Source organism: Marmota monax, unplaced genomic scaffold (assembly GCF_021218885.2).
Source record: "Marmota monax isolate L192 unplaced genomic scaffold, Marmota_monax_Labrador192_F-V1.1 WCK01_AAM20220418_F8-fsc00109, whole genome shotgun sequence".
In the NCBI taxonomy this organism is placed as follows: domain Eukaryota; kingdom Metazoa; phylum Chordata; class Mammalia; order Rodentia; family Sciuridae; genus Marmota; species Marmota monax.
The window spans coordinates 4,440,295-4,456,429 of record NW_026695229.1 but is presented as its reverse complement, the minus strand read 5'-3'; the positions used below and the strand labels follow the sequence as shown (position 1 = coordinate 4,456,429).

Here is a 16,135-nt window from a genome sequence, read left to right as displayed (position 1 = left end):
TAATTAGTAGACTCCTGAGATTATTATATGTTCATAAAATTAGATGGAAAATTTAGTGGATTATTAACTCTAAAAAAGGAATAAAACAAATGCTCAAAGAAAAAAATGTACATTTATTTCAAGTAAAAACTCAGTGAAAAAAATTAAGAACAGTATAATCTCAGCTAAATCAAGAATTAGTGAACTGGGAGGATATAGTTCAGTAGGAAATACACAAACTGGAAAACATAGAAACAAATGGGTAAGAAATGTAAACTAAACCAAAATATTCAAACAAAAGAAACTCAAAACCATCATAAGAAATGAAGGATATCAAGCTGATAATTCAAATAGAATTTCAAAGCTTAAAGCATAATAAAAAGAAAATGATAAATGTAGAAACAACATATACTAAGCCGTATCATTGTAAAAGTAATTCAAATCAGAGAAAATGAAAAAAACAACAAAACAAAACAAAAAACAAACAAAAAACCTTGAAAGCAGCCAGAAAGAGAAAACGACATTGCTTTCAACAATTTCAATAATACAATACTTTGATTAACTTTATGGTCATAAATTAAAACGAATTCATGAACAAGATGATGGAAGCCAAAAGACAGTGGAATGGCATTTTAATATATATTTATTTTTTAATTTTTTTATTTGTTCTTTTTAGTCATACATGACAGTAGAATGTATTTTGACATATTATACATGCATGAAGTGGAGTTACACTGGTTGTACATTCATATATGAACATAGGAAAGTAATGTCCAATTCATTCTATTGTCTTTCTTATTCCCATTCCCCCTCCTTTCTCTTCATTCCCTTTGTCTACTTTAAAGACCTTCTATTCTTCCCTCTTATCTCTCACCCCACTTATTGTGTGTTAGCAAATGCATGTCAGGGGGAACATTTGGCCTTTGTTTTTTTGGGATTGGCTTGTTTCGCTTGTCAGGATAGTCTCCAGTTCCATCCATTCATTGGCAAATGCCATAATTTCATTCTTCTTTAAGGCTAGGTAATATTCTATTGTGTATATATATACCACATTTTTCTTTATCCATTCATCTGTTGAAGGGAACTTAGGTTTGGTTCTGTAGCTTAGCTATTGTGAATTGAGCTGCTCTAAACATTGATATGGCTGCATCACTATAGTATGCTGATTGTAAGTCCTTTGGGTATATGCTAAGGAGGGGATAACTGGGTTGAATGGTATAGAATAGAAGACATAGAGACAAACCCACATAAATATGGTTATCTCATACTAGACAAAGGAACCATAAACATACATTGGAGAAAAGATAGCCTTTCCAACAAATGGTTCTTTGAAAACTGGAAATCCATATGTACCAAGATGAAATTAAACCCCCATCTCTCACTCTGGACAAAACTCAACTCAAAGTGGATCAAGGACTTGGGCATTAGACTAAAGACCCTGCACCTACTAGAAGAATAAGTAGGCCCACTCTCCATTGTGTCAGCTTAGAAACCAAATTCCCCAATAAGACTCCTGAAGCACAAGAAGTAAAATAAAACATCAAAAAATGGTATGGTTTCAAACTAAAAAGCTTCTTCACAACAAAGGAATCTTTGCCACTTGCACCTCGATACAGCATTAATTTCTAGGATATATTAAAAATTCAAAAATTGACACCAAAATTAACACCAAAAAAACTAAACCCATCAATAAATGGGCTAAGGAACTGAGCAGATACTTCAGAGAACAATAAATATCATCAGTCAACAAATACGTGAAAAAATGTTCAACATCTCTAGCAATTAAAGAAAAACAAATTAAAACTACACTGAGATTTCATCTCACTCCAGTCAGAATGGCAATTATCTAGAATTCAAGTAACAATAAATGTTGGTAAGGATGTGGGGGGAAAGTTCTACTTATAAATTGCTGGTAAGACTGCAAATTGGTGCAACCACTGTGGAAAGCAGTATGGAGATTTTCCAGAAAACTTGGAATAGAACCACCATTTGACCCATTTATCCCACTCCTAGGAGCATACTACAGTGATGAATCCACATCAATGTTTGTAGCAGCTCAGTTCACTATAGCTAAACTCTGGAACCAACCTAGGTGCCCTTCAACAGATGAATTGTGGTATATATACAAAATGGGATAATACTCAGCCTTAAAGAATAATAAAATTATGGCATTTGCTGGTAAATGGATGCAACTAGAGAATATCATGCTAAGCAAAATAAGCCAATCCCAAAGAATCAAAGACTGAAAGTTTTTCTCTGATATGTGGATGCTAATTCACAATAAAGGGGGAGGGGAATTGTGGTACTTTGGATTAGACAGAGGGGAGTGAAGAGAGGAGTGGGGTATGGGGGTAGAAATGATAGTAGAATGAATCAGACATTATTACCTTATATGCATATGTGAGTATATGACCAGTGTAACTCTACATCATGTACAACCAGAAGAATGAGAAGTTATACTCCATTTATGTATGATGTGTCAAAATGCATTCTACTGTCATGTATAACTAAATAGAACAAATTAAATTTTTTTTGAAAAAGAATGGCAATTATCAATAGCACAAATAACAATAAATGCTGGCGAGGATGTGAGGAAAAGATACACTCATACATTCTGGTGGGACTGCAAATTGGTACAACCACTCTGGAAAGCAAATAGAGATTCCTCAGAAAACTTGGAATGGACCCACTGTTTGACCCAGAAATGGCAACTTTAAAGTGCTAACAGTGAATAACTGCCAATCTTGAATTCTATAGGAAACAAATTGTTCCTTTGAAGATGACCTTGACTTCTGTACCAGCAAAAATGTTCTTTGAAAATGAATGTAAGTAAATACAATTCTGGTGAAAAAGCTAATCATCAGACATACACATATTTAGAAAAGAAAAATAAAGAAGAAAAGAAAAGACTCACCTCTCCTGGCGGCTGGTGGCGGAAGCCTTGCAGTCGCGGAGGGTAGCGGTGTGTGCCGTGTGGCGCTCGCTAGAGCTACGGGTTAAGAAAAGTAACCATGGAGAACAATGAAAACTCAGTGGATTCAAAATCCATTAAAAATGTTGAACCGTGAGTATTTAAGTGGAATCCTACACAATCAGAGAAAAATGGAAAGCTCATACATGGAAGCAAATCAATGGACTCTGGAATATCCTTGGACAATCGTTACAAAATGGATTATCCTGAAATGGGTTTATGTTTAATCATTAATAATAAGAACTTTCATAAAAGCACTGGGATGGCCTCTCGGTCTGGTACAGATGTAGATGCAGCAAACCTCAGAGAAATATTCATGAACTTGAAATATGAAGTCAGGAATAAAAATGACCTTACACGTGAAGAAATTGTGGAGTTAATGCACAATGTTTCTAAAGAAGATCATAGCAAAAGGAGCAGCTTTATTTGTGTAATTCTAAGCCATGGTGATGAAGGAATAATATTTGGAACAAATGGACCTGTTGACCTGAAAAAATTAACAAGTTTCTTCAGAGGAGATTATTGTAGAAGTCTAACTGGAAAACCCAAACTTTTCATTATTCAGGCCTGCCGGGGTACAGAACTAGACTGTGGCATTGAGACAGACAGTGGCATTGATGATGACATGGCATGCCACAAAATACCAGTAGAGGCCGACTTCTTATATGCATATTCTACAGCACCAGGTTACTATTCCTGGCGAAATTCCAAGGATGGATCCTGGTTCATCCAGTCACTGTGTGCTCTGCTGAAACAATACGCTCATAAGCTTGAGTTTATGCATATTCTCACTCGGGTAAACCGGAAGGTAGCAACAGAATTTGAGTCCTTTTCTCTTGACTCCTCTTTTCATGCAAAGAAACAGATTCCATGTATTGTGTCCATGCTCACAAAAGAACTGTATTTTTATTCCTAAAGAAATAGTTGATTTTGTTAGTTTGTATGCCAAGTGAGACAACAATATAAATAATACTTTGTTTCCTCTCCCACTTAAATTTTATCTAAAGATGGTACTTTGAAACATACCACTTCTGCAGTAGAACCACAATGAAGCTACCTCAAAATTAGGTAGTTGGACTTGAATTTAATTAGGAATAAATAAATATGAATAATGGTGCAATTATTATGAGAGGAAATTATTGTAAATTTATATCTTTTTTTTTTTTTAATTTTTTATTGTGGGTTGTTCAAAACATTACAAATTTCTTGACATATCATATTCCACACTTTGATTCTAGTGGGTTATGAACTCCCACCTTCACCCCATACACAGATTGCAGATTCACATCAGTTACACATCCATTGATTTACAAATTGCCATACTAGTGTCTGTTGTGCTCCGCTGCCTTTCCCATCATCCACCCTCCCCCCTCCCCACCTCTCCCCTCCCCTCCCCTCCTCTCTCTCTACCCCCTCCACTGTATAACCCTGAGGGTCTCCTTCCATTACCGTGCAATTTACCTTCTCTCTCCCTTTCCCTCCCACCTCTCATCCCTGTTAAATGTTAATCTTCTTCTCCTGTTCTTCGTCCCTACTCTGTTCTTAGTTACTTTCCTTATATCAAAGAAGACATTTGGCATTTGTTTTTTAGGGATTGGCTAGCTTCACTTAGCATAATCTGCTCTAATGCCATCCATTTCCCTGTAAATTCTATGATTTTGTCATTTTTTAATGCAGAGTAATACTCCATTGTGTATAAATGCCACATTTTTTTTATCCATTCGTCTATTGAAGGGCATCTAGGTTGGTTCCACAGTCTTGCTATTGTGAACTGTGCTGCTATGAACATCGATGTAGCAGTGTCCCTGTAGCATGCTCTTTTTAGGTCTTTAGGGAATAGACCAAGAAGGGGAATAGCTGGGTCAAATGGTGGCTCCATTCCCAGCTTTCCAAGAAATCTCCATACTGCTTTCCAAATTGGCTGCACCAATCTGCAGTCCCACCAGCAATGTACAAGTGTACCCTTTTCCCCACATCCTCGCCAGCACTTGTTGTTGTTTGACTTCCTAATGGCTGCCAATCTTACTGGAGTGAGATGGTATCTTAGGGTGGTTTTGATTTGCATTTCTCTGACAGCTAGAGATGTTGAGCATTTTTTCATGTACTTGTTGATTGACTGTATGTCCTCCTCTGTGAAGTGTCTGTTCAGGTCCTTGGCCCATTTGTTGATTGGGTTGTTTGTTCTCTTATTGTCTAATTTTTTGAGTTCTTTGTATACTCTGGATATTAGGGCTCTATCTGAAGTGTGAGGAGTAAAGATTTGTTCCCAGGATGTAGGCTCCCTATTTACCTCTCTTATTGTTTCTTTTGCTGAGAAAAAACTTCTTAGTTTGAGTAAGTCCCATTTGTTGATTCTAGTTATTAACTTTTGTGCTATGGGTGTCCTATTGAGGAATTTGGAGCCCGACCCCACCGACTGTAGATCGTAGCCAACTTTTTCTTCTATCAGACGGCGCGTCTCTGATTTGATATCAAGTTCCTTGATCCATTTTGAATTCACTTTTGTGCATGGCGAGAGAAAGGGATTCAGTTTCATTTTGTTGCATATGGATTTCCAGTTTTCCCAGCACCATTTGTTGAAGATGCTATCCTTCCTCCATTGCATGCTTTTAGCCCCTTTATCAAATATAAGATAGTTGTAGTTTTGTGGATTGTTTTCTGTGTCCTCTATTCTGTACCATTGGTCCACACGCCTGTTTTGGTACCAGTACCATGCTGTTTTTGTTACTATTGCTCTGTAGTATAGTTTGAAGTCTGGTATCGCTATACCGCCTGATTCACACTTCTTGCTTAGCATTGTTTTTGCTATTCTGGGTCTTTTATTTTTCCATATGAATTTCATGATTGCTTTCTCTATTTCTACAAGAAATGCCATTGGGATTTTCATTGGCATTGCATTAAACCTATAGAGAACTTTTGGTAATATCGCCATTTTGATGATGTTAGTTCTGCCTATCCATGAACAGGGTATATTTTTCCATCTTCTAAGATCTTCTTCTATTTCTCTCTTTAGGGTTCTGTAGTTTTCATTGTATAAGTCTTTCACCTCTTTTGTTAGGTTGATTCCCAAGTATTTTATTTTTTTTGAAGATATTTTGAATGGAGTGGTTGTCCTCATTTCCATTTCAGAGGATTTGTCGCTGATATACAGGAATGCCTTTGATTTATGCGTGTTGATTTTAAATCCTGCCACTTTGCTGAATTCATTTATTAGCTCTAATAGTTTCTTTGTAGAGCCTTTTGGGTCTGCTAGATATAGAATCATATCATCTGCAAATAGTGATAATTTAATTTCTTCTTTTCCTATTTTTATGCCTTTAATTTCTTTCGTCTGTCTAATTGCTCTGGCCAGTGTTTCGAGAACTATGTTGAAGAGAAGTGGAGAGAGAGGGCATCCCTGTCTTGTTCCAGATTTTAGAGGGAATGCCTTCAGTTTTTCTCCATTCAGAATAATGCTAGCCTGAGGCTTAGCATAGATTGCTTTTACAATATTGAGGTATGTTCCTGTTATCCCTAGTTTTTCTAGAGTTTTGAACATAAAGGGATGCTGTACTTTGTCAAATGCTTTTTCCGCATCTATCGAGATGATCATATGGTTCTTATTTTTAAGTCTATTGATGTGGTGAATAACATTTATTGATTTCCGTATATTGAACCAGCCTTGCATCCCAGGGATGAATCCTACTTGATCATGGTGTACAATTTTTTTGATATGTTTTTGTATCCGATTCGCCAGAATTTTATTGAGGATTTTTGCATCTAGGTTCATTAGAGATATTGGTCTGTAGTTTTCTTTCTTTGAAGTGTCTTTGTCTGGTTTAGGTATCAGGGTGATGTTGGCCTCATAGAATGAATTTGGAAGTTCTCCCTCCTTTTCTATTTCCTGAAGTAGCTTGAAAAGTATTGGTATTAGTTCTTCTTTAAAGGTTTTGTAAAATTCTGCTGTATACCCATCGGGACCTGGGCTTTTCTTAGTTGGTAGTCTTTTGATGGTTTCTTCTATCTCCTCAATTGATATTGGTCTGTTTAGGTTTTCTATATCCTCCTGACTCAATCTGGGCAGATCATATGACTTAAGAAATTTATCGATGCCTTCACTATCTTCTAATTTATTGGAGTATAAGGATTCAAAATAGTTTTTGATTATCTTCTGTATTTCTGAAGTGTCTGTTGTGATATTGCCTTTTTCATCCCGTATGCTAGTAATTTGAGTTCTCTCTCTTCTTCTCTTCACTAGCATCGCTAAGGGTCTGTCGATTTTGTTTATTTTTTCAAAGAACCAACTTTTAGTTTTGTCAATTTTTTCAATTGTTTCTTTTGTTTCGATTTCATTAATTTCAGCTCTGATTTTAATTATTTCTTGCCTTCTACTTCTTTTGCTGTTGTTTTGCTCTTCTTTTTCAAGGATTTTGAGATGAAGTATGAGATCATTTATTTGTTGGTTTTTTCTTTTTTTAAGGAATGAACTCCAAGCAATGAATTTTCCTCTTAGAACTGCTTTCAATGTGTCCCATAGATTCCGATATGTTGTGTCTGTGTTTTCATTTATCTCTAAGAATTTTTTAATTTCCTCCTTGATGTCTTCTATAACCCATTGATCATTCAGTAACCTATTGTTCATTCTCCAATTGATGTATGCTTTTTCCTTCCTTCTTTTATCGTTGATTTTCAGTTTCATTCCATTATGATCAGATAAGATGCATGGTAATATCTCTACTCCTTTATATTGTCTAAGAGTTGCCCTGTGACATAATATATGATCTATTTTTGAGAAGGATCCATGTGCTGCTGAGAAAAAAGTGTAACTGCTTGATGTTGGGTGGTATACTCTATATATGTCAATTAGGTCTAGGTTATTAATAGTGTTATTGAGTTCTATAGTTTCCTTATTCAACTTTTGTTTGGAAGATCTGTCCAGTGGCGAGAGAGGTGTGTTGAAGTCTCCCATGATTATGGTGTGGTGGTCTATTAGACTCTTAAACTTGAGAAGAGTTTGTTTGATGAACATAGCTGCACCATTGTTTGGGGCATAAATATTTATGATTGTTATGTCTTGTTGGTGTATGGTTCCCTTAAGCAGTATGTAGTGTCCCTCTTTATCTCTTTTGATTAACTTTGGCTTGAAATCTATTTTATTTGATATGAGTATGGACACTCCTGCTTGTTTCCGAAGTCCATATGAGTGATATGATTTTTCCCAACCTTTCACCTTCAGCCTATGTATGTCTTTTCCTATCAAATGCGTCTCCTGTAGGCAGCATATTGTTGGGTCTTGTTTTGTGATCCATTCTACTAGCCTGTGTCTCTTGATTGGTGAGTTTAAGCCATTAACATTTAGGGTTATTATTGAGATATGGGTTGTTCTTGCAGCCATATTTGTTTATTTCTGTTACTAAACATTGTTTGTTTTCCTCTTTGATTGTTTCCCCCCCCCTTTACTGTCCTACCTCCCACTGTTGGTTTTCATTGTTATTTTCCATTTCCTCTTCCTGTAATACTTTGGCTAGGATGTTTTGAAGAGATGGTTTTCTAGCTGCGAATTCTTTAAACTTTTGTTTATCGTGGAAGGTTTTAATTTCATTCTCCATCCTGAAGCTTAATTTCGCTGGATACACAATTCTTGGTTGGAACCCATTATCTTTCAGTGTTTGAAATATGTTATTCCAGGATCTTCTAGCTTTCAGAGTCTGTGTTGAAAGATCAGCTGTTATCCTGATTGGCTTGCCCCTAAATGTAATCTGCTTCCTTTCTCTTGTAGCTTTTAAAATTCTCTCCTTATTCTGTATGTTGGGCATCTTCATTATAATGTGTCTAGGTGTGGATCTCTTATGATTTTGCACATTCGGCGTCCTGTAGGCTTCTAGGATTTGGGATTCTGTCTCATTCTTCAAGTCTGGGAAGTTTTCTTGTATTATTTCATTGAATAGACTGCTCATTCCTTTGGTTTGGAGCTCTGTACCTTCCTGTATCCCAATGACTCTTAAGTTTGGTCTCTTAATGTTATCCCATAATTCTTGGATGTTCTGCTCATGGTTTCTTAACAGTCTTGCTGAGCTGTCTATGTTCTTTTCCAGTTGAAATACTTTGTCTTCATTGTCTGATGTTCTATCTTCTAAGTGTTCTACTCTGTTGGTAGTATTCTCCATTGAGTTTTTAAGTTGGTTTATTGCTTCCTGCATTTCTAGGATTTCTGATTGCTTGTTTTTTATAACCTCTATCTCCCTGTATAGTTGATCCTTTGATTCCTGGATTTGTTTGCGTAATTCGTTGTCGAAGTGATCTTTCATTGTCTGATTTTGCTGTTTAATGTCTTCCTTGATACTCCAGATCATCTGAAGCATGTATATCCTGAATTCTTTATCTGACATTCCATCTGCTGCAGCTGTTACCTCTTCTAAAGTTGCGTTGACCTGCATTGCTTGTGGTCCTTTCTTTCCTTGTCTTTTCATACTGCTTGCGTATCTTTCCTGCAGGTGCGGGCGGCGGCTCTGCTCTCTCCTTATTCCAATTGGGGTGTCGTGGCTACCACGCCGGCAGGTCACTGGGCCTGTTCTGGGAGCTGGTGGCGGCTCTGTTCTGCCCCTACTCCAATTGGGGTGACGTGTCTGTCGTACCAGCAGGCCACTGGGCCTGTCCCGCTGGTCGGTCGCAGATCTGCCCACCTTTCGGGCACGGGTGGAGGCTCTGCTTTGCCCCTACTCCAATTGGGGTGTCGTGACTACCCCGCCTGCAGGATGCTGGGTCTGTTCCTGGCAAGGGAGGCGACTCTGCTCTGTCACTACTCCAATTAGGGTGGTGTTTGTACCATGCCGGCAGGCTCCTGGGCCTGATCCGCCGGTCTGTTGTAGGTCTGCCTACCTTGAAGGCGCGGGCGGCGGGTCTGCCCTGCCCCTCCTACCACGCCTGCGGACCCCTGGGCCTGATCTGCAGGTTGATCACTGGTCTGCTCACCCTGCGGGCACGGGTGGCGGTTCCGCTCCACCCCCACTCCAATTGGGGTCACGTGACCACCACACCGGCAGGGCCTGATCCGGGCGTGGGATAAGGATCTGCTCTGCCCCTACTCGAGTTGGGGTGACGTGTGTACCACACTGGCAGGCCACTGGGCCTGACCCGCCAGGCTGTCACAGGTCTGTTTACCTTGCAAGCGCGAAGGGCGGCTCTGCCCTGCCCCTCCTACCACGCCCATGTACTACTGGGTCGTGGGTCTGCCCACCTGGCGGGTGTGGGTGGCGGCTCCGCTCCGCCCCCTCTCCAATTGGGGTCACGCGGTCACCACGCTGGCGAGCCGCTGGGCCTGCTCCGGGGGCTGGCGGCGGCCCGGCTCCTTCCCTCTGGCTCGAGGACAAATTGAGGAGACTCGGGTGACTGAGCCTCACCCCCCTTACCAGGAGACCAACTGCTTATGTCACCGCTGGTATTGATGAAGATCTCTCCTCCACCGCTTTCTGCTGACATCAGATCTCTGCCATGTTGGTATCCTATGCGAATGGCAGCATTTCGTTCCCCTTGCCAGGCAACCCAAGCAATGGGTGAGTCCTGACCTGCCCTCAGCAGGACCCGGACCGAGACACAGTTTCCGCGGGCTCCTAGCCCCGGTCCAGGGAAGTTCCGGGAGCCGGAACTCGGCCGCTCCGTGCTCGGTGTAAGCTCCTATAAGTGTAAGCTCCAAGAAGCAGCCCCCGCGGGCTCAGTTCCGGGAGCCGGAATTCGGCCGCTTAGTGCTTGGTGTATGCTCTGATAGTAGCAGGGTCCAAGAAGCAGCCTCCGCGGGCTCCGCAGCCCTGAGCCAGGGCGGTTCCGGGACGGTTCCGGGAGCCGGAACTCGGCCGCTCTGTGCTCGGTGTAAGCTCCTATAAGTGTAAGCTCCAAGAAGCAGTCCCCGCGGGCTCAGTTCCGGGAGCTGGAATTCGGCTTCTTGGTGCTTCGTGTTTGCTCTGATAGTAGCAGGGTCCAAGAAGCAGCCTCCGCAGGCTCCGCAGCCCTGAGCCAGGGCGGTTCCGGGACGGTTCCGGGAGCCGGAACTCGGCCGCCCCGCGCTCCGTGTTCACTCCGATAAGATCAGATTTTAAGAAGCCCCCAGGCGCTGAACCCTAGCAATCTGTCTGCAAGCCGCAGGCGAATTGCAGCCTGAAATTACCTGTTCTATGGCTGAATGAGCTGCGGTCAGTCAAAAACAGGTGTGGTGACGTCAGTTTACCAACATGGTGGCTGCTGGCCTCCTCTGTGGTCTGACCGGTGTGGAGAACCGAGATGGACCGCTTCCTTCCCCCGTCTCGAACCCAGAATTCAGCCCTGAGTGCGGTGCTTGCGCGTCTGGCAGAAACTGCAGCGCTGTAACCCCGTAAATTTATATCTTTCATAATTCACAAGATTTAGTGATGCCATGCTATGAATTTTCAATAATTTATGAAGATTAAATGTTTCAGTAATGATGAATTTTAATATTTTCCTCCACACACTTAAGACTGTGCATTCTAGTTTTTGTCAAACTATATAAATGATGATGTGGAATTATGGACCTTAGAACTTGGGGGACATTGGCGTGTTCAAAGGCTTAAGCCTTTATTTTAGAATTGATAAATGGAAGTCAGCCAACTGCATTTTTACATCAGTTGTCATAGCTTATGGTTTTGTGCTATTTGTTCTGAGCATGTCTATTATAAAAAAATTATGTCTACTTGAAGAGAACTAAATATTTTAGAGAAAGTATGAGCAAGCTGAGTTGATTCTTTTAAGGCTAACTTGCAACATTAATGGACAGACAGAATCATAACTTTAAGGTGCTAAGCTCTACCAGCATATGTTTCTTCTCATTTGTTTTTATGCAAATCAACTTTACAGACCAACAAAATGTGTAAAGAACTAATATAAAAAAATTCAATTTTTGATTGTTAGGCTAAACAAAGAACTGCTACAGGAACATACTAAAATATGATGTGTACAATAAATAGTGAAAATATAAGGAAAGAACAATAAATGATCAGCTGTGCTGTATATGTGTAATATGAATTGTAATACATTCTGCTGTCATTTATTTTTTTAAAAAATCAATAAAAAACTAAAAAATATGACCAATAGAAAAAATAAAAAAGAAATAAAAAGGGATATTGATAAAGTTATAAAGGTCAGTCTATAAAAAGACAAAATAACTTGAAATGTATTTTAATTTAAACCAGCCATATAGCTTCAATATATTTGAATAAAAAATGACAAAACTAAATTGAAACTGACATTAATTTTATCAAACAGTAGCAATAATGTCTAGTTAAAGGGATTTTAAAAATCCATAAGTACAACCCAATCTGGAAAGGAATAACTGGAGTTACAGTGTTCTAAATTTCTTTTATGATCTGGGTAGGGAAGGTAAATATGTTAACAAATTTTACACTTTTATGAGTTAATATACAATTTAAAATTTCTAGAATAATCTCTAAAAGAGTAGACTAAATTGCATTTAACTTCTAAACCAAGTCTGGATAAAACAGAAAGAAAGGGGAGGGGACCTCAATCTAAAGATATAAAATGAAAGGAGAACAAAAGGAGGAAACCCTCACACTCCTTAGGATAAAAAAACAGATCCAAAACCCATAAAATAACATGTTGGCAAGGATGTGTAGAAACTGGAACCCTTGTGCACTATTGGTGGGATTGTAAAATGGTACAATTGCTATGAAAAACAGTATGGCAGTTCCTCAAAAAATTAAATATGGAGCTACAATATAATTCAGCAATCCTATTTCTGAATATATATCCAAAAGAATCAAAATCAGGGTCTTAAAGAGATATTTGTTCACTCTTGCTTACTGCAATGCAACTCTACACCTAACAGCCAAGAGATAGAAGCAATGCAAATGTCAGCTCACAGACAAACTGACAAACAAAATATACAAAGGGTGGAATATTAGTCTTAAAAAGGAAGGGAATCCTATCACTTGTTACAACGTGGATAAACATTGAGGACACTATGCTAAGTGAAAGAAGCTAGTCACAGAGAGACAAATACTGTATGATTCCACTTATATTTTATATCTTAAGAAGTCAAATTCAATGGAACCATCATTTGACCCAGCTACTCCTCTTCTCGGACTATACCCAAAGGACCTAAAAACAGAATATTAAAGGGACACAGCCACATCAATGTTTATAGCAGCACAATTCACAATAGCTAAATTGTGGAGCCAACCTAGATGTCCTTCAGTGGATGAATGGATTAAAAAAAATGAGACATTTATACACAATGGAATATGACTCAGAAATAAAAAAGAATAAGAGCATGACATTTGCAGGGAAATGGATAGCATTAGAGAAGATTATGCTAAGTAAAGTTAGCCAATCCCAAAAAAACAAATGCCGAATGTCTTCTCTGATATAAGGGGGGTGACTCAGAATGGGGTTGGGAGGGAGAGCAAGAAAGGAAGATTACCTCTAGATAGGGAATAGGGGTGGGAGGGAAAGGTAGGGAGAAGGGGAATAGCATGGATGGTGAAAGGAGACCCTCATCACTATACAAAATGCATGTATGAAGATGTGAATTTGGTGTAAACATACCTTATATATAATTAGAGATATGATAAATTATGATATAATGGTGTATTAAGAATTGTAATGCAAAAATAAATAAATTAAAAAAGACAAAAATAAAGAAGGCAAATTCATAGAAATAGAAAATAAAATGGTGATTATTAGTGACTAGGGAGAAGGGAAGAATTCAATTTTGGAAGGTGGAAAAGTTCTTCACATTAATGTTCAAATCCTTAGCACTATTGAATTGTATACTTATAAAATAAGGTCAGGTAGGTACTAAGCATAATAAACCATGGGCTTACAAAGAATTAACAAGATTTTTTTATTACAAAACTATTACTAAGAGTAAAATGAATCATTTTATATGGGTAACATATATTCTTAAGATTTTTATTGCAAAACTATATGCATTTAATAGCAAAGCTTTGCAACATATAAATCAAAACATTAACCAAATTAAAAAAACAAAACAAAACGAATCAACCTTCCTTTTGAGAGGGAAATTTCAATGCATCTTTTTAATACATTTTCACACAAAGAAGTCACATCAAGCACACCCATAGACCAAGTGCACAAATATATCATAAAGATAGGGAAGACTTGAAAAACACAGTTAACATACTTAAACTAACTGACAATTACAGAGCAATGTATGTCTAAAAATATTTGTTATTTTTAAGATGCTAACGTTTACCAAATTCAACTAAGTACTTGAGTTTCAGTGAAATTTAAAAAGGATCAAATATCATAATTTCAAAAAATTATGATCATAATGAAATTATTTTAGAAATGAATAACTCAAAGATGACTTTAGAAAGTCCACACATTTAGAAAATTTAAGGTACTTCTTAAGTATCTACAGGGCAAAGAATATCACAAGAAATTTTAAAGTACTTACTGTGGGATTCTGATTCAATAAAATATATAGAAGAATATATAGCCATAAATGTTTAAATTACAATGAAAGAAATATTGAAAGATAACAAACTACTAACGAATAACAAATTACCCCAAAACTTAGTGATTTAAAATAACACATTATTTTATAGTCTTGTTGGGTCAAAAATTTAGAGTGGCTTGTTTTGGTGATGTAGCCTCAGGCTTTCTCATAAGATTGCAGTCAAGATGTTGCTGAGGGCTAGAAGTCATGCAAAGCTTTGACTACGGGTTAACATATTTATTTCTAATGTGGCTCATTCCTGTTTCTTGCTCTGTGAGCTTATCTTAGGGTGACCTAACATCTTAGTTTGCCTAGAGATGAAAGTTTATTAGGAATGTAAGATGTTCAGGGCTAAAACTGAGAAAGTCCCAGACAAACCAGAGCAGCTGGTCACCTTAGCCTCCCAAAGGACTATAAAAGCAAACTCTGTAGGGCTCTAAGATTAGAGCAAAGAATGAGGCCACAATGCCTTTAATGACCCAGTATCAGAAGTCATACATCATCATTCTGCCATAATCTGGTCATTAGAAGCAATTCAGTAGCCCAGTGACAATCAGAAAGAAGTCTCCACCTTTTGGAAAGAAAAGTATTAAAGAATTTGTTTTTATTTTTTGGTGGTGGTGGGAGTTGGGTACTGGGTATTGAACTCAGGGACACTCAACCATGGAGCCACATCGCTAGCCCTTTTTTGTATTTTTATTTAGAGACAGGGTCTCACTGAGTTGCTTAGCACCTTGCTGTTGCTGGCTTTGAACTCATGTCATTTGTTGACATGTTTTATTTATTATTCATTTGTTTATTTTTGTGGTGCTGGGGGATTTAACCTATTATGGCCTCATGCACATTAGGCAAGTGCTCTACCACTGAATTATACTGTTGATATATTTTAAAATTGCAAGAATGAATGTCTAACTGAAGAAGTTAGAAAAATTCAACAGAGTAAACACAAAGCAGAAGAAGGGAGTTAAGCCAGATGTGGTACCTGGCTTAACTGGAGTGGTGAGTCCCCGCTATCCTGGATGCAGCAGTATACCAGCTCCCCCCTCCCCACCATAGCCAGATGGAAGGGTCTCCTGCCCGGAGGGGTGAGTCCTCTCTACCTTGGCTGCGGGGTATACAAAAACCCAGGTGGGAGGGTCTCCCATCTGGAGGGGAGAGTCCACTCTACCCTGGCTGCAGCAGTATATGAGCTCCCCACGAAACTCAGGTGGGAGGGGTCTCTTGCCTGGAGGGGACTTTAGATATTTGGGAGGCTAAGGAAGGAGGATCTTAATTTCAAGGCAAGACTGGTCAACTTAATGAGAACCTGTCTCAAAATATTAAAAAACAAAAATGCCCTATGATAGAGCATCATTAGGTTTAATCCCCAATACCACAAAAGAAAAAGAAAGAAAGAAAGAACAGAGTAAAAAGTCAAGAGAAAGATATCAAAGATCTAAATAAATGAAGAGACATATTGTGTGCATTGATTGAAACATTCAACATAGTAAAGGATGTCCATTCTAATCAAACTGATTTAAATCTTCATATAATTTTAGTTAAGATGTCAGCAATTTTTGGTAGATATTTATTGCTAATTCTAAAATCTATGTGAAAAACCAAAGAAGAATAGTTAAAACAGTTTTAGAAAAAAATAATAAATTTGAAGAATGTACACTACTATTTTAACATTTGATATAATGTATAATAACCAAGAAAGTATAATTTAGATCAGTGAA

At 38.4% G+C, this 16,135-nt stretch overlaps 1 protein-coding gene across 1 annotated transcript; it reads left to right on the top strand.

Moving 5' to 3' along the window:
- Positions 1-2,893: 2,893 nt before the first annotated feature.
- On the top strand, positions 2,894-4,101 carry LOC124088288 (caspase-3-like). The gene has a single exon (XM_058576842.1). The coding sequence runs from the start codon at positions 3,111-3,113 to the stop codon at positions 3,864-3,866; it is 756 nt and encodes a 251-aa protein (XP_058432825.1). The 5' UTR covers positions 2,894-3,110; the 3' UTR covers positions 3,867-4,101.
- The last annotated feature ends 12,034 nt before the right edge of the window (positions 4,102-16,135 follow it).